This window comes from Narcine bancroftii, chromosome 7 (assembly GCF_036971445.1).
Source record: "Narcine bancroftii isolate sNarBan1 chromosome 7, sNarBan1.hap1, whole genome shotgun sequence".
Lineage (NCBI taxonomy): Eukaryota > Metazoa > Chordata > Chondrichthyes > Torpediniformes > Narcinidae > Narcine > Narcine bancroftii.
In genome coordinates, this window is record NC_091475.1 from 76,470,918 (window position 1) to 76,493,618 (window position 22,701).

Sequence of the window (22,701 nt, forward strand, 5' to 3'; positions counted from 1 at the left end):
TCTCCATCACCAAAAGAAAGATACTATCATAAAGTCATGGAAACAGGCCCTTCAACACAACTTTCCCAAATCAACCAAAAATGTCCCACCCACACAAGTTTCCCTTTGACTGAATTTGGCCCATATCCCTCTAAAGCAGTGGTTCCCAACCTTTTTCTTCCAACTCACATACCACTTTAAGTATTCTCTATGTCATTGGTGCTCTTTGATTAGTAAGGGATTGCTTAAGGTGGTATGTGAGAACCACTGCTCTAGACCCAATTTTTACTGAAATATTTTGCTTGAGAAAAATTGTCATTGGCCCATTTCCTTTGGAGTTATGAAACCGTGCACATAACAAGTCAATTAGGCACGATTAAAACAGTGGTTTTCAAATTTATTTATTTCCACCCACCTACCACCTTAAGCAATCCCTTACTAATCACAAAGCACCTATGGCATAGGGAATACTTAAAGTGGTATGTGAGTTGGAAGGAAAAGGTTGGGAACCACTGCTCTAAACCCATCTTTTCCATGTATAATATCTGTCCATTTTTTTCATAAACATTGAAAAATGTTCTCCTTGTGTTTGTGTGGGTTTCCTCTGGGTTCTTTAGATTCCTTCCACCCTTGAAAAAGGAAGGCATTGTAGGTTAATTGGTGTATTTGGTTGGGGGGGAGAAGGGGGGCACAGGCTCGTGGACAAGAAGGGACTATTACTGTGCTGTAATCTAAATGTAAACATTTTTTTAAATAGCACCTGACTCAACCACCTCCTCTGGCAGCCCATTCCATAAACCCACCATCCTCTGTAAAAAATGTGCTCCCTCAGGTTCCTGTTTAATCTCTCTCTTCGTCTTAAACAGAACCTACGTATATCCTCAGGTTACTGATTCCGCTGCTTTAGGCAAAAGACTCTACATTTACCCGATCTCTTCCTATCCAGATTTTGTACACTTCTATGAGATCATCCCTTATTCTCCTGCATTGCAAGCAATAATGCCCTCACCAGCTCTACCCCTTCCTATAACTCAGGCTTCTGAGTCCTGGCAACATCCTCATAAATCTTCTCCACACACTTTCCAGCTTAACAACATAACCGATTGTAATACTTCAAACATTGCCTCATCAACATCTTATACATCTGCAACATGAGCTTCCAACTTATTTCTCAATACTTTGATTGCTGAAGGATTCACTCAAGAACAGGCAAGGGACTGCTGGTGGTACAGCTGAACACCTCAACTTGTGTATCAAGGTCTATTTTGCAGTGTGATCATTGACTGTCACAATGTAATGATCACACTGCAAAGTTAACATCATTGATCTATACAAATAAATAGCTACCTGCTGTCCTTTCTCAGTAATAAATAGCTTAATACTCTTACATGGAAAATTGAGGGTTAATTCTGCAGTTCAATCCCCTATGAATTTCAACCCAACTTTTAATATTACAGTGAGAATGTTATGTGACAACTTGATTAATTACTTGGTGAGATGAGTGAGCAAGTGAGGGACTATGGATGACGTAATGCCATAAAGTAAACATTGATATATAGCTACACCAAACATGCAGAGCCATTTCTGAAAAATATATTCAGCAAGAATGACAAAAAAATTAATCTGTTTTAAACAATAGTTAACATATTCTAAAATCAATTATATTCATATTTGAATAAAATGTTCATCTAAGTAGGAGTACAATAAGTTGTCAATGATTTATTATATCAGTGTTGACCATGAACTGGCCAAGTTTTTAAAACATGTTATTAGCATGTAGCTGCACATACATACCGTAATTATATTGCAATTATCCCTCCCGTCAATCATGTGCAGGGTTGCTCTTGGTGTCACAACAGTGTGCCTCTTCATTGGCTACCAGCTTAAGTGGGGCCACAAACAAAAATACCCAATGCTTGTTCTCTATTGTCTTCACTTTGCTCAGCCGTGGTACAGCACTGGGTGTCAACGCGTCCACCCCAAACTGGTTCGCAGAGGGCTAAACTGGAGTGAACTGAAAAAACATCACTTTGCCTTGGCAAGTTGCCAGTGTTAAGATTACGTTTTAATAGATGTTTGACAGGGGGATGTTACTCTTCCAGTTGTGGTTGTCATTTTGGAGGGGGCTTGCTAAGGAATTGATTCACAATATTCTGTGAACGAGTCATTGGTGAGGCCCTATTTGGAGTATTGTTTTCAGTTTTAGTCGCCGTGCTATGGGAATGTTGTTATCAAGCGGGAGAGGGTGCAGAGCAGATTTACAAAGACGTTGCCAGGACTTGTGAACCTGAGCTAAAGGAAGAGGTTGAGCAGACTGGGGCTTTATTCCTTGGAGCACAGGAGGATGAGGGGTGATCTCATCGAGGTGGACTAAATCATGAGAGGAATTGATCAAATGAAGCAGGGAATCTTTTGACTTGAGCAGGGGGAAAAAAAAATCTGTAAACAGGGGACATCGATTTAAGGTGATGGGGTGGGGGGGGGGGGGGAAAGAAATTTAAAAGGAACCTGAAAGGTGGTTTTCTTTTAAAAGACAGAGGATGATGGGTTTAAGGAGCAGGTTGCTAGAGAAGGTGGTTGAGGCAGTTGCTATTGGAACTTCATGAAAACTTTGGGAATGGATAGGATGGCTTTGAAGAGCTATGGGCAGGAAGATGGAACCAGTATGGGTGGTTCATTTTGGTGGGCGTGGGTAGGTTGGGCCGACGCTCTACTGCTCTACAATGGAAATATTAAAAGAGGCAAACTTAGATGGTCTGGGCATAACAAATGGAGGGAGGAGGCGGCTTGGGAATCAGCTTCCTTTTGTAGGTAAAACACAGGATTCCGTAGACAGTATGGTAAGTGGGGGAAAAGTGCTGGAGAAACTCAGCAGGTCAAACAGTGCCTTTATGTAGCAGAGGTAAAGATACCCCTTGATGAAGGGTTCAAGGCCCAAACGTTGCTGATGTATCTTCCTTCAGCTTTGCGACAATAAAGGCACTGTTTGACCTGCTGAGTTTCTCCAGCATTGGTGTGTATTTTTGTCAGCTCTCTTTTTGTCGGTCAACCTGCTGCTCCTTTGAAGAAGCCAAAAGAAAACAGATCAACCGAGACCCCCTTTCAACCCCAACGTTTTCTTTTGTCCTGTGAGCAGGTGAATCCCCCGCGGAGGAGACCATGGGTGACTGGAGTTTCCTGGGCAACATTTTGGAAGAGGTGAACGAACACTCGACGGTGATCGGAAGAGTGTGGCTGACGGTGCTGTTCATCTTTCGCATCCTCATCCTGGGCACCGCCGCCGAGTTCGTGTGGGGAGACGAGCAGTCCGACTTCGTCTGCAACACCCAGCAGCCGGGCTGCGAGAACGTGTGCTACGACGAGGCCTTCCCCCTGTCCCACATCAGGCTGTGGGTGCTGCAGATCATCTTCGTGTCGACGCCGTCGCTCGTCTACGTGGGCCACGCGGTGCACCACGTGCGGATGGAGGCGAAGCGGGGGGCGGGGGCGGGAGCGGGCGAGAGCAAGGCGTTCCGCCTGGAGGGCACGCTGCTTCGGACCTACACCTGCCACATCGTCTTCAAGACCCTCTTCGAAGTTGGCTTCGTGCTCGGCCAGTACTTCCTCTACGGCTTCCGCATCCTCCCGCTCTACCGCTGCAGCCGGTGGCCGTGCCCCAACACCGTCGACTGCTTCGTGTCCAGGCCGACCGAGAAGACCGTCTTCGTCATCTTCATGCTGGCCGTCGCCTCGGTCTCCCTGTTCCTCAACTTCGTCGAGATCAGCCACCTGGGCTGGAGGAAAGTCGGGGTCGCCCCCCCGCCCAAGCTCTTCCATTCCATCAGCGCGTCCTCCCTGCAGAAGGGGAGAGGCGACGAGCCCGTGGGCCACTTCTTCCCCGAGGCTCCGGCCCCGCTGATGGCCGACCCCGACAAAGTCACGGTGGACCAGATGAGCGGGCTCGACGGCGAGACGCTGCGGCCGGGCAGCGGCGATGATGACGCAGCCCCGCGGGTCGAGCCGGAGTTTGCGGCCGAAGCGGAGGAGAGCGGGGCGGCGCCGCTGGCGGATCCGGATCGGGCAGGGCGGACCGGCGAAAGCCTCTCGGACGCGAGGCCACTGAGCAGGTTAAGCAAAGCAAGTAGTCGGGCTCGATCGGACGATTTAACGGTTTGAAACAAGTTTAGGTCAAATATAAAATCGAAGCTGGGAAGTATTAAACTCGGAAAGTAAGTATAAAAAGGGGGGGGGGGACCAGCGAGAGGGAGGGGAGGGATGGGAAGGGGACAAACCAGCGAGGGGAGGGGGAGACAAACCAGCGAGGGGAGGGGGAGGGGGGGGGACAAACCAGCGAGGGGAGGGGGAGGGGGGGGGACAAACCAGCGAGGGGAGGGGGAGGGGGGGGGACCAAACCAGCGAGGGGAGGGGGAGGGGGGGGACCAAACCAGCGAGGGGAGGGGGAGGGGGAGGGGGGGGGACCAAACCAGCGAGGGGTGGGGGAGGGGGAGGGGGGGGGACCAAACCAGCGGGGGGGGGACCAAACCAGCGGGGGGGGGACCAAACCAGCGAGGGGGGGACCAAACCAGCGAGGGGGGGACCAAACCAGCGGGGGGGGGACCAAACCAGCGAGGGGGGGACCAAACCAGCGAGGGGGGGACCAAACCAGCGAGGGGGGGACCAAACCAGCGAGGGGGGGACCAAACCAGCGAGGGGGGGACCAAACCAGCGAGGGGGGGACCAAACCAGCGAGGGGGGGAACAAACCAGCGAGGGGGGGAACAAACCAGCGAGGGGGGGAACAAACCAGCGAGGGGGGGAACAAACCAGCGAGGGGGGGAACAAACCAGCGAGGGGGGGAACAAACCAGCGAGGGGGGGAACAAACCAGCGAGGGGGGGGGGAACAAACCAGCGAGGGGGGGGAGGGGGAAACCAGCGAGGGGGGGGGAGGGGGAAACCGGCGAGGGGGGGAGGGGGAAACCGGCGAGGGGGGGGAGGGGGAAACCGGCGAGGGGGGGGAGGGGGAAACCGGCGAGGGGGGGGAGGGGGAAACCGGCGAGGGGGGGGAGGGGGAAACCGGCGAGGGGGGGGAGGGGGAAACCGGCGAGGGGGGGAGGGGGAAACCGGCGAGGGGGGGGAGGGGGAAACCGGCGAGGGGGGGGAGGGGGAAACCGGCGAGGGGGGGGAGGGGGAAACCGGCGAGGGGGGGAGGGGGAAACCGGCGAGGGGGGGGAGGGGGAAACCGGCGAGGGGGGGGGAGGGGGAAACCGGCGAGGGGGGGGGAGGGGGAAACCGGCGAGGGGAGGGAGGGGGAAACCGGCGAGGGGGGGGGAGGGGGAAACCGGCGAGGGGAGGGAGGGGGAAACCGGCGAGGGGAGGGAGGGGGAAACCGGCGAGGGGAGGGAGGGGGAAACCGGCGAGGGGAGGGAGGGGGAAACCGGCGAGGGGAGGGAGGGGGAAACCGGCGAGGGGAGGGAGGGGGAAACCGGCGAGGGGAGGGAGGGGGAAACCGGCGAGGGGAGGGAGGGGGAAACCGGCGAGGGGAGGGAGGGGGAAACCGGCGAGGGGAGGGAGGGGGAAACCGGCGAGGGGAGGGAGGGGGAAACCGGCGAGGGGAGGGAGGGGGAAACCGGCGAGGGGAGGGAGGGGGAAACCGGCGAGGGGAGGGAGGGGGAAACCGGCGAGGGGAGGGAGGGGGAAACCGGCGAGGGGAGGGAGGGGGAAACCGGCGAGGGGAGGGAGGGGGAAACCGGCGAGGGGAGGGAGGGGGAAACCGGCGAGGGGAGGGAGGGGGAAACCGGCGAGGGGAGGGAGGGGGAAACCGGCGAGGGGAGGGAGGGGGAAACCGGCGAGGGGAGGGAGGGGGAAACCGGCGAGGGGAGGGAGGGGGAAACCGGCGAGGGGAGGGAGGGGGAAACCGGCGAGGGGAGGGAGGGGGAAACCGGCGAGGGGAGGGAGGGGGAAACCGGCGAGGGGAGGGAGGGGGAAACCGGCGAGGGGAGGGAGGGGGAAACCGGCGAGGGGAGGGAGGGGGAAACCGGCGAGGGGAGGGAGGGGGAAACCGGCGAGGGGAGGGAGGGGGAAACCGGCGAGGGGAGGGAGGGGGAAACCGGCGAGGGGAGGGAGGGGGAAACCGGCGAGGGGAGGGAGGGGGAAACCGGCGAGGGGAGGGAGGGGGAAACCGGCGAGGGGAGGGAGGGGGAAACCGGCGAGGGGAGGGAGGGGGAAACCGGCGAGGGGAGGGAGGGGGAAACCGGCGAGGGGAGGGAGGGGGAAACCGGCGAGGGGAGGGAGGGGGAAACCGGCGAGGGGAGGGAGGGGGAAACCGGCGAGGGGAGGGAGGGGGAAACCGGCGAGGGGAGGGAGGGGGAAACCGGCGAGGGGAGGGAGGGGGAAACCGGCGAGGGGAGGGAGGGGGAAACCGGCGAGGGGAGGGAGGGGGAAACCGGCGAGGGGAGGGAGGGGGAAACCAGCGAGGGGAGGGAGGGGGAAACCAGCGAGGGGAGGGAGGGGGAAACCAGCGAGGGGAGGGAGGGGGAAACCAGCGAGGGGAGGGAGGGGGAAACCAGCGAGGGGAGGGAGGGGGAAACCAGCGAGGGGAGGGAGGGGGAAACCAGCGAGGGGAGGGAGGGGGAAACCAGCGAGGGGAGGGAGGGGGAAACCAGCGAGGGGAGGGAGGGGGAAACCAGCGAGGGGAGGGAGGGGGAAACCAGCGAGGGGAGGGAGGGGGAAACCAGCGAGGGGAGGGAGGGGGACACTTTGGAAAATGTTGGCTGCAGATCGAATACAATGATCGTTGAGGTTATTTTCTGTTCAACTTGGTTGAGCCAAAACAACAGTTAAGTTGTTCATAAGCATTTCCCAGTTTGGCATAAAATATCTAAATGTGAAATGCCTAAACCTCGATCTTCATGGATTCTCTGCTCAGAGAGAGATGTGCATCAAATGAATTGGCTTAAACATTGATAAAATATTTGGAGAATTGTATATGGAACACGTCTCTTCAGCTGCTTCCAAGTTCCAAACCAGCCAGCCCTTCAACTGTCAAGTCAGGAGGGTGGTGGGAGATGGTCGTTTACATTAGGTGCAGAGCAGCACTGCTGGTGTTCAATTCTGTTCTGCTTTTAAGAAAAATGTCGCTGTGTTTTACTTTGATTGGCACCTTATGCCATATTAAGAAGGACCCACTGCAGGGTTCTGCATGTTGTGCCTGGTATGCACAAATAGTTATTAATTAAGGTAATGTTTACATTTTCATCTCAAGGATGAAAACCAGAGTCACGATGATTGAAAGGGCAATGATCTTGCAAATTTTACAGAGAACACGGGAACCAGAAATGACTAATATGGCACCACCCATTTGCTCCAGGGAGAAATGCCTGTCAGTTTTTTGTTCTTAATCAAAATTTTAACATCCAAGTCTAACATTTTGAAGGATGTGGAATGGGTTTGTGTTCATTTAAAAGAGCAAACTAAAAATGGTGCAAGTTTTCCTGTATCAATTACACGACCCTTTATGGTTTGTTTGAATAGTTTGATTGGTGTCCTTAGTTTATATTTAAAAGTAAATATTCAGTTGTTGATTATTGATCTTAAATAACTCATTTATTTTACTTCCAAGTTTTAACACAATGATGTACCAGGGTATCAAAGACTGACATAAAGCCATTCAAAATCCTATAGGTGACCAGTATATTGTCAAAGTATTTCCAAATAATCCCAAATGTTATTTAGTTTTAAGAACTTTGGAGATAATAGTTCATCAAATGGCATAGATCAAGACTTCTATTGAGAAACTGGTTTAACAAATCAATTAAAAAAAAAACAAGTACAATCATTTTAACATTAAGCCAGTTGAAATTACATTACAAATGTGGTGCAAATGAAAAAATAAATAAATGTAGGCTGTCAACTAAATAAAATAACAAAAATTGAAACCAGAGTCAAATAAATGTAATGTGTCTGACCTTTTTTCAGTAGACTTCTGAAAGAAGCACAAGGATTAAGTATGTAGAATATTGAAATGTATGGCTTTAAGATACAAATCAGAGCTGAAGAAAAATAGTTTTGATTGTTAATACCGTATCAAGTAAATTACTTTATGATTGTTCCTGATTATGCAATAAGTGGCATGTCTGTTGCTTATTAGTTCTGTAATATGGAAGAAACAACATGTTTCATTAAATTCACTATTAATATCAGTATTATTTTTGCAAAGACTAAAATTCATTGGAATTTGTGGGCAACATACACATTAATATTTTAATACCTCTTTTTGTTGCCAAACAAGTGACCTTTAAAGCTAATAACTTGAATTAGCTCATTAAAATATGTTATAAAGTTGTGTGCACCATGTAATTCATCTCTGCAATAAATATCTCTTTGCATAACTTTTGCTCCAATAACACAAATCAACTTATCCACTGATAACAAAAGACTCTCAAATTCACTCTCACGTATGATTTTGGGCATACTATGGCATAGAATTTGAGTTGATGAATCAATTTTAAGAATAAAAAGTACTTATTTTCCAACAATTGTAGTGAATTTCATTTACAAATCATCACTGTTTGGTTTATTAATTCACAACCACTGGAGTTTACACTTAAGAAAGGCTTAGCATATCTTGTGGAATATTTCACTGACACTAAACCAAACACAAATTTGTAACGTCTGGACAATTGTTTGCTTTCACGGGGAAATACAGTGGTTGCTGGTATCGTACAACTTTTAATCCTATCACTGTGACTGATTAAACAGGTAGGCCAATTAAAGAGATTATATCAAGTGGATATGAAGTTTACAAAATGGACAGGCGTTTCACGAGAACGGTGAACTGGGCAAGAGTTGGAAAGCAGGGAGACGTGGTAATGGCCAATGTGCTTTTTGTCCTATACTCTAACCAGACAAAATGAGATGATCAGGCTGAGCAACTTCACTAAGGGAATAAGATTTTGTTCAAATGATACGTGTAATAATCCAGCACCTGTATCTTTCCAGACAAATTATTTCAGATGTTATTGGAAGTTGCTATAGTTTAGAGTCACAGAGTTTTACAATGCAGAATCAGTCCCTCTAAGACTATCCATGTTGACAACACCTTTATTGTGTTCAACTCTGATCCCTCATCGGAGAGTTTTCACTTTAATCATTCTACTCCCATTATCTACCCTATTGAATAATTTACTCATAAAAGTCTATTTAAATATAAGAAGAAACAGAATTAGGGGTGTAGATAAGGTCATAGTCACAGTCATTTTCCCAGGTTAGGGGAATCTCAAGGTAGAGGCGTTTGATTAAGGTGAGAGGGCACTGATTTAAAATGGACCGAGGGGCACTTGGAGATGATTCTATGGAACAAGTTGCCAGCAGAAAGTGGATAAAGTTGAAAAGACATTTAGATATGTACATGGCTCAGAAAAATTTAGAGGGACATGGGCTCAGTCATCATGGAGGTGTTGCCTGTTTCTGTGCTGTAGACTGTGATAAATACTTTTAAAAACAGCATTTTAACGTAACTGGGATAGTTGTTGAGGATGCTGACATTGCTTGGGTTTTTGGTTTTACACATGGAGGCAAAGAGTGTATTAAAAAAATCATTAAAAGGCACTGGTTAGACTTGATTAGCATTTTCCATCTGAATCTGCTCACGACACTTTGCAGGGGGATGCTAAGATTTTGGAAGGGGAACAGAATAAAAATATAAACTAAAATCATTCTGTTTAGAAGTGTATAAACTAATGATGAGTTTTGTTCAAGTGGGAGTTACTTACTTACTTAAGCATGAAAACCATTCCAGAGATTCAATTTCTTTTTAATCTCCGTTTCCATTATCTGATCTGCATAATCAGCAAGTGTGGTGGAAAAGATTTTGCTGTGACTTTCAAATGGGAATATCTGTGAAATAAGTAAATATTCAAATTCTGCATGATTTTTTTTGAGTTGGGACATTGAGGATGGAACAATCGGAAAGAAAATCCTTCTTAATTCTGTCATTTTTAAGCACTCTATATTGATTTATTTTAAAAAGCTGCTCAAGGGAAAGGATGGTGTGAAAAAGAAAGAAGGACTGAACTCCATTTATTTTAATTCAAGATTAGAGAGAACATCAAAGTAGTGCTTCGAGAGGATATTCTTGGGAGAATCATCCAGTGAGTCTATAAGGGTGGACCTTAGAAATAAGAAGGGGTTAATCACTTTGATGGGGTGGATTTTCCGTTTCCCAATTGTCAGTGAAAGCTATAGAAGCATATATTCCAGGTAGTTGCAAGAATAAATTATTTGTAATGTTATAATTTTAAGATACACCACGGTAACAGGCTCTTCCGGTGCATGAGCCTTGCTGCCCAAATACACCACTTCTTTGGAAAGTGGGATGAAACCCACCCAGTCATGGGGAGAACGTACAAACTCCTTCCAGACAATAGGCACTTTTAAACTGCTGCACCTAGGTAGCCCTCCTGGGACCCAGGTGTGTTTAATGGATCAAAGGTGCTCCCAGCACCTTTTAAGCTGCATGGGGATCGCTCCATTAAAATCGCCAACATGATTAAAGGGGTTTCCACCGCCGCATTGACACGATGAGTGATGCATCACGCTCTCACCGGATGAAATGAAGTAAAAGTTTTTAACCTTACTCTTCCAGGGAAGCATGTTTAAGCCACATTATAATATCCCCCTTCCTGCTCTACACTGCCTAGTTCCTCCTCCACATTTGAACTTGGCACCAATATGCTGCCTGGCAATGCATGCACGTGCTGACATCACTGGAATAATCGGGTTGGCCACTTTTGTTTTCAAGCCGCCGGTGAACGAGACCTAGGTAAGTTTAAATGGGTTCCCTGACTACCACTGTGGTAGTGCTAACCAGGTTGGATCCTTTCAAGCTGCCTTGTGAGTGGGGGGCTAACCAGGCAAATTGCCCAGTTATCCCCATTTTACAAGGCAGCTTGAAAGCACCTACTGGCAAATTTGAACACAGTTTGCTGGTAATACAATATAGCATTGTGCTAACCGCTACAGCCAAGGTTGGCCAAACTGCAACTCGCAAGCCACATGCAGCTTTTTGACATGTAAAGTGTGGCTCTTGGAAATATATTGTCTGGAGGAGATAACTTGCACTTCTGAATCCCTGCAGGCAGACTGGGGGGCCTGGGATGGTAACGCCCAGGCTGCATGACAAGGAGACAGAAGAGGGAGTAGGCACTGGAGAAAAGGTTCCTGCAGAGGAGTAGAGTGAGCATCGCACACTGGAGCTGGGTTCTTGCTCAGGCCACACCACAGCAGAGCACTGCCAACCTGGGTATGCAGTTTGAGGGTCAGTGAAAGCTGAGTGTAGAGATGGGGAAGCTGTGGCTGGACACGGAAAACTCTGTTGAGGCATAGCCTGACCCAGAGGCAGGATGTCTGTCCCGGCACTCTGGCGAAGGTGGTGTGGTGGGAAGCAAGATGACAGTGATGAGGAGATGGAGCTGGCAGTAGCAAAGGTCCTGTCATTGGCGACGGGCAAGCCATGGCCCCACCGGATATAGTCAGCACCAGGCAGCGTAGAGGTTAGAGCTTGCCATACCCCAGCCTTCATCCCCAACACTCACTCCCTCCCATCCTTCCAGACACTGGGAAGAGGGGAGCAGAGCTGTGGGCCCCCTGGCTTCACCCTGCTGCAGGAGACAGTTTTGCATCTGGTTGCTTCCCACGTCATGAGCTTGGCTGTGGTCACTGAAATGGTGCTGAGACCAGTGCACCTGAGAATTTTCTCCCTATTTAGAAAATAGTCTGCCCATTTTATCTCGTACTAAGGTGCATGACCATATATTTTCCGACATAATCTAACAATGCAACACAAGTAGTGGCTCCAACACTGACCCCTGTGGAACAACACTAGCAACTTGCAGCCAAATATAATATGATCCTTGTATTCCAACACTGCTACCTGCTAATCAGCTAATGCTTTACCCACGCTAGTATGTTTCCTGTTATACCATGGGATCTTAGCTTGTTAAGTAGCCTCATGTATGGTGCCTTGACAAAGGCCTTTTGAAAATCCAAATAAGCAACATCTGCTGCATCTTCAAAGGATTCCAATAGGTTTGTGAAGCAAATTTTTTCCCTCAGGAAACCATGCTGGTTTTGGCCTATCTAGGGTCAGCACCAAGGGGTGGGGGGGGGGGGGGGTGGAATCTGCAGGCATTGGACCCCAAGCGAGGTGCTGCTCCCCTGATATGGTCACAGTCATCAATCACCAGACTCATCCCCACCGGTGTCACTAGTGTGGGCTTAGCATCACTAGTGTCTAGCTTGATGCACACTAGTGACTCTCCACCCACCCCAGGCTGCGACATTAGTGTATATCAAGAGTCACTAGTGACTAATGTGCTTGACACCATAAAAGGAGTGTTCTCCGCACGGACATCAGAGGATCTGATGAAATTAACTGCACCCCCTCCCCCCCCAGCTGAGCGAGTTTATGAGCTTTGAACTGCGCCCCCTTCTAACATTCATTCTGACACTGACACTACCCTATCTTGTCATGTGCCTCCAAGTACTCTGTTGTGGTAGTGTGAGTGCAAGCACAGCGAGAAGAACTGAGACAGCAGGCTGTGAGCTTGTTAAGCACAACTAGTTTACTTCAGTTTCGTGCTGCAGCCTTTAAGACCTTCTGGAGCCCACCCCTTGCATTCCAGAACTCATGTCATGCTGATTTAAGTATGTACGCATTCTTCTGGTCTGTACCGGAAGAGAAGGACCTGGAACACCATCTTCGCCACGGCTGCTCCATTGACCACACGTAACGAGCGGAGCCAGCTTGCTGTTACAAATATGTGCGCCACCACATAGCCCACCTCAGAACTGGCACCAGTTGTTGCACTGTGTGTCGTAGGTGAGGTCTCCTGTTTTGGTGGCCAACCCCTGCACGTTGATGGTGGGATCGCCACCGACGGACAAGTCCAAGTGTGCTAGTTTGAGATGGTTCAGGGTGAAAAGTTTTTCCTTGCTCCCAATGTTAAGCATGCAAATGGAGGCATTCCTGTGAAGTACTTTGTAGGGTCCTGCATAAGGATGCTGGATGGGTAGTCCGTGTCCACCTCTGTGCATGAACACATAGTCGCTGGTATCTAGGCCAGTGGAGTAAGATGGGGGTGGCAGTGTCATGATGGCAGCGGTGGTGCTAATGATCCCAGTTTGTCTCTCAATCGACGGTGCCACTGTCCTCCCCTGGTGGTGAAGGCAGGAATTGGCCTGGGACTGCTAGGCGTTCACCGTGGACCAACTCAGCTGAGGAGGCTTGCAGGTCATCCTTTGGTGCTGTGTAGATTCCAAGGATGACCCGTTCATCCACCCAGTTTGGCCTCTCTAGCCTTGCCATCAGTGCTGACTTAAGGTGGCGATGAAAGAGCTTGACAAATCTGTTGGACTGGGAATGGTAAGTATCAGTGGTGGTGTCCAAGATTAGGTTGGTTTCTGGCCACTGTGTAAATCTGTCCACCATTGTGAGCAGGTAGTGTGACCCTCAGGAGACTGGGAAGGGTCTCACTATGTCGAGATTGACATGCGAGTTGGTGCATCAAATTGCTGGAGGTGAGGCTTCCTATTTATGACTTTCACCTCAGAGCAGACACTCCCTCCACAGCATCCTTCTGCAGCTGTGATACTATCCCTGATCATTCCCCCCCAACCCTTTCACCCCTATTCTATCCCTTACAAAACATCCAAACCTCGTAGCTGAATCAGCAAATCCAGTCATTGCATCAGCTATGTCTCTAATATATATATAATATAATATAACAATTACAGCACGGAAACAGGCCATTAGGCCCTTCTAGTCCGCACCGAACCAAACACCCCTTTCTAGTCCCACCTCCCTGCACAATGCCCATAACCCTCCATCTTCTCATCCATATACCTGTCCAACCTTTTCTTAAATAATACAATTGACTCCGCCGCCACTATTTCTCCCGGAAGATCATTCCACACGGCTACCACTCTCTGAGTAAAGAAGTTCCTCAATGGCCACAACTTTGAAAATCCATGCTCTAAGTTCATCTCCTTTATTCCTAATACTCCTTGCTTTGAAATAGACAAATTTAAACTCTCCATCAGACTACATTTATACTTCTTGCACTCCTTGTCCTTTCTCATATTCCATTGTCCTTTTTATCTTCTGCTGTATTTTCTTCCCCCAAATTCTGGTTCCCATCCCCTTGCTAAACAGGTTTAAACTCTCCCCCTCAGTTCTCTTTGGCTTGGCTTCGCGCACGAAGATTTATGGAGGGGTAATGTCCACGTCAGCTGCAGGCTCATTTGTGGCTGACAAGTCCGATGCGGGACAGGCAGACATGATTGCAGCGGTTGCAAGGGAAAATTGGTTGGTTGGGGTTGGGTGTTGGGTTTTTCCTCCTTTGTCTTTTGACAGTGAGGTGGGCTCTGCGGTCTTCTTCAAAGGAGGTTGCTGACTGCCAAACTGTGAGGCGCCAAGATGCACGGTTTGAGGTGATATCAGCCCACTGGCAGTGGTCATTGTGGCAGGCACCAAGAGATTTCTTTAGGCAGTGTTTGTACCTCTTCTTTGCTGCACCTCTGTCCCGGTGGTCCGTGGAAAGCTCGCCATATAACACGATCTTGGGAAGGCGATGGTCCTCCATTCTGGAGACGTGTTCTGCCCAGCACAGTTGGATCTTCAGCAGCAAGGATTCGATGCTGTCTGCCTCTGCCATCTCGAGTACTTCGAAGTTAGGGATGAAGTTGCTCCAATGAATGTTGAGGATGGAGCGGAGACAACGCTGGTGGAAGCATTCTAGGAGCCGTAGGTGATGCCAGTAGAGGACCCATGATTCGGAGCCAAACAGGAGTGTGGGTATGACAACGGCTCTGTATACGCTAATCTTTGTGAGGTTTTTCAGTTGGTTGTTTTTCCAGACTCTTTTGTGTAGTCTTCCAAAGGCGCTATTTGCCTTGGCAAGTCTGTTGTCTATCTCGTTATCGATACTTGCATCCGATGAAATGGTGCAGCCGAGATAGGTAAACTGGTTGACCGTTTTGAGTTTTGTGTGCCCGATGGAGATGTGGGGGGGGCTGGTAGTCATGGTGGGGAGCTGGCTGATGGAGGACCTCAGTTTTCTTCAGGCTGACTTCCAGGCCAAACATTTTGGCAGTTTCCGCAAAGCAGGACGTCAAGCGCTGAAGAGCTGGCTCTGAATGGGCAACTAAAGCGGCATCGTCTGCAAAGAGTAGTTCACGGACAAGTTGCTCTTGTGTCTTGGTGTGAGCTTGCAGGCGCCTCAGATTGAAGAGACTGCCATCCGTGCGTCTTCATTGTTGAGGTCTTTCATGGCTTGTTTCAGCATCATGCTGAAGAAGATTGAAAAGAGGGTTGGTGCGAGAACGCAGCCTTGCTTCACGCCATTGTTAATGGAGAAGGGTTCAGAGAGCTCATTGCTGTGTCTGACCCGACCTTGTTGGTTTTCGTGCAGTTGGATAACCATGTTGAGGAACTTTGGGGGGCATCCAAGGCACTCTAGTATTTGCCAAAGCCCTTTCCTGCTCACGGTGTCGAAGGCTTTGGTGAGGTCAACAAAGGTGATGTAGAGTCCTTTGTTTTGTTCTCCACACTTTTCTTGGTGCTGACTGAGGGCAAGGACCATGTCAGTAGTTCCTCTGTTTGCGCGAAAGCCACACTGTGATTCTGGGAGAACATTCTCGGCGACACTAGGTATTATTCTATTTAGGAGAATCCTAGCGAAGATTTTGCCTGCAATGGAGAGCAGAGTGATTCCCCTGTAGTTTTAGCAAATCTGCCTGCCAGGTCCTCTCCATTTCCACTTTTTGGTATGTATTTATCTTGCACATTCCTCATTTCTTGCAGTAACTCCATCCATTGCTATTCTGCCATCTTCCCTACCACTACCACCTTCCAAAGTACATTAGCCATTTTCTTTCTCATGCCATTGTAATTCCATTCACTTCACTGAAATACTGATGCAACTAATTTAGTTTCTTCTAGTTAAATCACAAATTGAACTTAATTATGTGGTGATCACTGCCCCCTAATGGTTCCTTTACTCTCAACTCTCTAATCATGTCTGGTGCATTAACCATACTCATTCCAGTCCAGCCTATCCGAGTGGGCTCATCAACAAGCTGCTCTAAAAAGCCATCTCTTTGGTTTTCTACAAATTGTCTCTCTTGACATCCTGTCCCAAACCTGGTTTTCCAAATCTACTTGCATGTTAAAGTCCCCCATGACTCCCATAACATTGGCTTTCTGACATGCTTTTCAATTTGATGTTGTAATTTGTCTACATCCCGGCTACTTTAGATTTCAGGAAGGAGATTGAAAACTTGGCTGAATAGTGCACCAACAGCAACCTTGTGGTCAATGTCACCAAAACTAAGGAGCTGATGGTTGACTTCAAGAAAGGAAAACCAGAGCTGTACAATCCAGTGATATTGAGGAATCAGAGGTGGAAAGGATGATCCAATTTAGGAAAATCTGCTACCCTTCCATCATCAGATTCTTCAATGGCGAACTCAATCAGCAACTCATTTAAGGATGCTTACTTATGCACTTTAACGATTGCCAGGAAATCAAGCCTGTGGTGGATTGTCGTCGGGTTGGGCAGGACGTGGAGGAAGGGGAGGTATAGGAAGAAGTGGGGACATCAGTCTGGAGTACTCAACAGGCTCAGGAGACAGATATTTAGACCACCACTACTAGCATTTGTCTAGTGAATGCCAGATCTGTCATTAAAATGGATGAATTTAAACTGCAGACATCTGAGAATAGAGAATGACTGTTGTAATTATGCTGATAAGAGAAACTGGTTACATCCACTTATCCCAGATGCTGCTATTGAACTAACAGGCTGGACAGCGTTCCACTGGAACAGAAATAAGGCCTTTGGTAAAAGCAAGGGGGAAGGTTATCCATGTATGTGCTTAACAACTGGTGCTCAAATGCAGAAATCATAGTCATTGCTCTCCAGATATGGAGTACTTGGCAGTTAAATACAGGCCTACTATTGTAACTGTTACAGCTATTTATATACCATTAGTTGCTAACGTGAACGTAGCTTTTGGTTTCCTTCTCAAAGCTATTAACTTACAATAGAGTAAGCACCCAAAAGCAGCTCACATCATTGCCGGAGATTTCAATCATCCAGATTTGAAGGGAGTCCTCCCAAAATTTGAACAGCATGTCACTTGTCCATTAAATCACAAACAGACTCAAGAATAGTTTCTATCCTAGAGCCATTTGAGAATTAAACACCACCCATTAGTGTACTTGTTTTAATGCTGCTTTTTTCATTCTTTTTACTTTTTTAATAGGCTCTTGTACATTGTATTGTGAGTATCGTGGTTGCACTTTTTAATTTGATTGCGTTTTCTTACACAATAAAGTACTTTTTTTAGTTCTCTCTGTATTTTACAGTTTGTTTACAGTTCTATTAATTGTTTACATGTTTATGCTGTGTATATTTTTTTGCACTACCAATTAGTGGTAATTCTCCTGTGCCCGTAGGATAAATGACTCTCAGGGTTGTATGTGATGTCATGAATGAACTCTGGCAATAAATGTGAAACCTTTAGCCCTGTATTTGTTACTTTTTCTGACTGTCCCGGTTGCATTCCAACACATCCCTCGTGATGCAAATTTTTGCCAGATCTGCCTGTCCTTCCACACAAACTCACTACCAATGTACCAACCACCTCTTCCTCTTCACTTTGGTTCTTACTCCTGCAAATCTAATAATCCAGTTGAAACCCACTCCCTTCCCCTCCCCCCCAAACTACAATTTTCAAACCTCCTCCAGTTCAGATGCAGCCTGTCCCATGTGTACAGGTTATCCCTTCCTGAGAAAATGTTCCAATCATCCAAGAACTTGAAACCTTGCCCCATGCACCATCTCCTCAGCCACTCATCTGCTCATGCTATTTTCCTGTTCTGGCCTTCCCTAGTTCATAGCACTGGGTGTAATCCAGAGATGATTACTTTGGTGGTCCTCCTCGCAGCCTCTTTCCTAACTCCCTAACTTACTTTGAAGGACCTCTACCCCACTCTTGCTCATGTCATTGGTACCAATATGTACCATGACCTCTGGCTGCTCACCCTCCCCCTTTAAGAATATTTTGCAGCTACTCAGAGACATCCTGGACCTGAGAATCCTGGAGTCTCTTTTGCAGCCATAAAATCTCCTCTCTGTCCCCTTATGACTATTGCTTTACTTGATTTCACCCTTCTCTCAAAGGCTCAGAGCTGACCACAGTACTCTTAGTCTGGCTAATGCCTTACCCAGCCAGATGGGTCATCTCCCTCAGCAGTACCCAAAGTGGTATGGTTGTTGCTGAGTGGAAATGGCCACGGGTGACCCAACACTGACCCATTTCTCCCTTTATCTCTCTTGGTGTTCACCCATCCACTAGCTGAATCCTGCACCCAGAGTGCAGATATGCCAAAGTCTCATCTATGACTTGCTTAGCCTCCCAGATGATCCTCAGTTTATCCAACTCTAACTTTAGTTCCTTAATATGATTTTTTTCAGGAACTGGAGTTGGCTGCACTTCCTACAGGTTTAGTCATCAGGGAAATTATCCGATACCACCAATTCTCACATCCAACTGGAGGAGCACTACCACATCTACAATCAACCTTCCACTCTACAGCAGGCACCAAGACCAAATCAGCAATGACAAAGTAAAAAAATTACCTGCTTTTTCTGTCCTCAGCCTCTTCTCACCAAAGCCTGAACTCCCCACTCTAATTTTGGACCACACCAGCCAATCCACTTCTACCTCTCACTAATTTTAAAAAGCCTGTTCCCATACTTGGTCACGCCACTTAAGCGTCCCTAGTTTTGATTGGCTATAGATAATTGGCCAATTGAGAAATTTAAACAATCATGCTTTTTAAACACTTTTCATTCCAAGACTTGCTCTTGCAGTTGAGAAAGCAACAGGCACTTATATTACCTGCTGGTTTTTAAAAGTCCCTTTTGACATTCCATCCCTCATTCCAAGTTCCAGGTCGGAGTTTGATTAGTTTATTCAAATGTTTCCCTAACAACTATTCTATTTTCTCCATCCCAGCAAGCTTCTGTCAGGGTTCTGCTCCTTTTTATCTCCACACTTCAGCCAGCCATCCCTTTTAAGCGTTCTTTCTTCAGACAATTGCTAAATGGTGGTGGTGGTGTTTCAGAGGTCTTTTCCTTTTTTTCTCTGTGCTCCCTGACAAAATGCTCTGTCTTTCCACACTTACAACATCCTCAGTTACCTTCAACTTCCATCAGACCGATTTTCTTTCTTTTTCAATATTTTTATTAGTTTTAACATATACAAAATACATGGGTACATATGGTAATAATAAAAATAAAGTAAATTAATATCAAGTTACAAGTATCAAATAACAACGGACAAGATCCATAGGAACCCATGTTAATAAATGGAAAAGAGGAAAAAAACATGTTCCTAATCTAAGAATCAAACCCCACCCTCTGTGAGTGTGGCCTCTGAAATGAAATCAGACTGCAAAAGAATACACAGCAAAATTATCTCTTCAAAGCGTGCAGATTTTATTATAAATATTCAATTCATATATGGGAAGTGAAGATGACTAGTTAGGAGTTGTCACAATCAGACATCTTTCTGAAGTCTCAGCTCTCACTTCAAAGATACAGATGGTTGCTTCTATATTTATATAATTTCAAATGAGTAAGGGGCAGAACGACCCTCACTCTTAATGTTTCAGCATTTTATATATGAAAAAATGGTTTCCCAGCCATGGCACCTGCTTTTTGGTGTTTACTTTTCATAAGACAAAATAGAATATGTTTTGCCCTGAAAAATTCAAAATTAATGATGCTATGCTAACTTTATTCTTGCTTTTCATTGTACCTGTCCTTGCAGAGTCTGCACAATTCTCAAAGCATGTTTGCAAGGTCGAACTGTTGTCAGCCATCTTGTGTTAAAAACAAAAGCTTTAGCATTGAGATATAGCTCAAAAGCATTAAAATACAAGATAACTCATTCTTCTATAAGGGTTGCTGGCCGATTTAAGGAGTCCACTACTAATAATAACTATAGGGTCATTGAAAAAAAGCAGAGATAATTAATAACCTACAAATTTTGAAAGTAATTAAGAAAAGGACCCCAAAGAGAAGGAAAGTTAAGATTCATTGCAGAGGAGAACACCTAATTTTTATCTAGAGACAGATGTACCATTGCATCCGACAACCACTGAGTATGGGTGGGAGGGAGAGCATCTTCCCATCTCAGCAAAATGGCCCTCTGGCAATAAGGGAAGCAAAAGCCACTTCATGGGATTGTGAAAAAAAATCAATATTAAATCCATTGGCCCACTCACTCCAAAATTAGCAATGAAAGGGCTTGGAGTCAGTTAATATTAAGAACTAACGATAAAATGCAAAATACCCCTTGCCAAAACATATGATACAACGTACTTTCCTCAGATATGCATTTTTTCTCATTTAGAGAAAATATTAGGATAACATTTTGCTAACTGAATCTTAGAAAAGTGTGCCTGATGGACTACTTTAAATTGTATTAATGAGCACCTAAAACAAAGAGAAGACGAGTGAACACGTTTCAATATAGAATCCCATGTAATTTTGTCCAATGGTTGTTGAAAGTCTTGTTCCCATAATTTCTTAATTGCACCCAGGGAACTTATCCCTAAAAAAATAGTTCATAAAGGGTAGAAAGCAATCCTTTATGATTAGGTTTAAAATTATGAACTTCCCAAATAAAGTTAAAATCTAAGTCCTGGGGAAGTTTCAGCATTAAGGAATTTAAAAAGGTCCTAATCCGTAAATAACAAAAAAAAGTGACGTCCATCAGACTGATTTTAACTTTGGTATCCTGATTAGCCTCAGGATTCATGGCCCAAGCCAGGATCCCTCTGAAGTTATTCCCCAGTTGGAATCTTTTTAAGTGAATGAGGACCCATTTTATCCTTAAATAAACTCAAGAATATAGCATCATATCTGAGAGAACTTGCCTCACAAACTTGAACTTTGAATCTCCCTCTGTTCTTTTTTTAGATTATCTCACCCAGTCTACTAGGTTCCTTTTTTAAGACATCTTGGAAAACTCAAACTTCTGGTTGTCAGCAGATCCCTGTTGTGCGACCCAGGTCCTTTCTTGGATATTTTGTACCAGAGGTGCCCTAACCTTGGTGGCAGTTTGATTTCTACTGTTGTGGTTTTTTAGATAACTTTACTAGCTCATCCTAAACGGGTTGGGTGTTGTCATTTCTCCATAAACCAGGTAGTTCACTTTCATTCATGTGTTTTGCTGAGTCTGTTTTGACTTCCTCATTATTTGTCTGTTCCCTAATTCTTGTCATTGATGATGTCCTGATCAGGGCTACTACAACCTCAAATTAAGTCATTGCATCATTGTCACAGAGTAAAGTAGTCCAAAGACATCATCATGTCCATATCCATATATCTTAATAACTCGGCACAACATTGTGGGCCAAAAGCCCTGCACTGTGCTGTCCTGTTCTATATGCTTCTTGGTCTAACCTTCCCCGACAGTGTTACCTCTGTCCACTGGTGTCAAAGCCACTACCTGTCTCCTCCATGGCTACTTACCTCCCTCATCTTGTGCTCACTGCTACTTCAACTTATCATGGGCACAATTTCATTTACTCCTTTCTCATACTTATTATCTTCTTGTCCTTTTTTCTTGGTGTGCAGTGCCTGTAGTTTATCTAATTTTATACTCTTGAGTTAGTTTTTTTGTCATGACCCAGTTTTGTTTGTACTATGAATCCTTGGAGCCTCCACTTGATGTCCACAATTCTCAATAGCTACTGTCAGTCTGCCACTGTATCATTATTCTCCCACCTGAAGGTTTCTTCTCTGTTTGAGCTGCCTTTATTTATACCACTAATAAACCTGACATCTAACCTCTCACCCAAGACTCACTGAGCAACATCACCACATGCTCTTTTTCCTCTGATTTGTTCTTCTGACTGCCTGACAACATGTGGGATTTAAAACAGGAAAGTCTGTGGATCCTGTGATTCTAGGGCAATACACAAAATTGATGTTGACACTTGGAATATTAATTAGGTAGTCCTTCCAAATGAGGCCACACTTCTCTTGTGAATCTGAAAGGGGGGGGGGGTGGGTGAGGTCATCTACTGTATCCTGTGCTCTTGTTTTTTTTACATTTTTTAATACGTCACAATATAACAAATCTCTAACAATATTTACACAAGCTCAGTACGTATATATACATAGTGACATTTTCCATTTTTTCCCTAACCCCTCTCCCTTCCACCCCCAAGTAACTATAAAAACTATAGAAAGAACAGAATAGAATGAAAAGAAAAAATAAAGAAGAAGGAGCGCATCATTTAAATATTGTGTGATTCACTTTTTCCTTACGTATACCATGCCTCGTTAAGAGTTGGAGACCTGAAGTTGGTGGTTACAAATAAACTATACATATGGATCCCAAATTTGTTCATATTGAGCATAATTATCATTTAAATTATGTAATTTTCTCTAATGGAATACATTTGTTAATTTCTGTGAGCCATTGCTGTATTCTCAGAAGTTTTTCCATTTTCCAAGTTATCATTATGTATTTTTTTTCTGCCACTAATGTAATCTTGATAAATCACTTTTGAAATCTATTTTAATTTTGCTTTAAATCTTTGTATTTTATATTGCTTATTTTAGTCTTAAATTGTGGTGCGCTGAGGTAGCATCAAGCAAGCAC

The 22,701-nt window shown here is 46.2% G+C and overlaps 1 protein-coding gene and 1 long non-coding RNA gene across 8 annotated transcripts in view; one reads left to right on the top strand and one right to left on the bottom strand.

The window, feature by feature from the left end:
* Nucleotides 1-18,823, bottom strand: part of LOC138739024 (uncharacterized) — a 46,619-nt gene extending 27,796 nt beyond the window's left edge. Inside the window, exon 1 of the long non-coding RNA XR_011341962.1 lies at nucleotides 18,660-18,823. This is a non-coding gene — a long non-coding RNA (uncharacterized lncRNA). The remainder of the gene's footprint in view (nucleotides 1-18,659) is intronic.
* The window catches only part of LOC138739022 (gap junction alpha-8 protein-like), a 122,754-nt gene continuing 101,859 nt past the window's right edge, over nucleotides 1,807-22,701 (top strand). For 3 of the 7 annotated variants that reach the window (XR_011341960.1, XR_011341961.1, XR_011341959.1), the window contains exons 1-2: nucleotides 1,808-2,017; nucleotides 3,116-4,085. Coding sequence is in view for 2 of the 7 variants with exons in the window: in XM_069890373.1 (XP_069746474.1) it covers nucleotides 3,139-4,085; nucleotides 7,220-7,355 (1,083 nt within the window). In the remaining 5 variants the exon portion in view is untranslated. Of the gene's footprint in view, nucleotides 2,018-3,115; nucleotides 4,188-7,219; nucleotides 8,431-18,494; nucleotides 22,086-22,701 lie in introns of those variants that run through there. The other 4 variants (XM_069890373.1, XR_011341958.1, XR_011341957.1 and 1 more) reach the window with 4 other exon arrangements.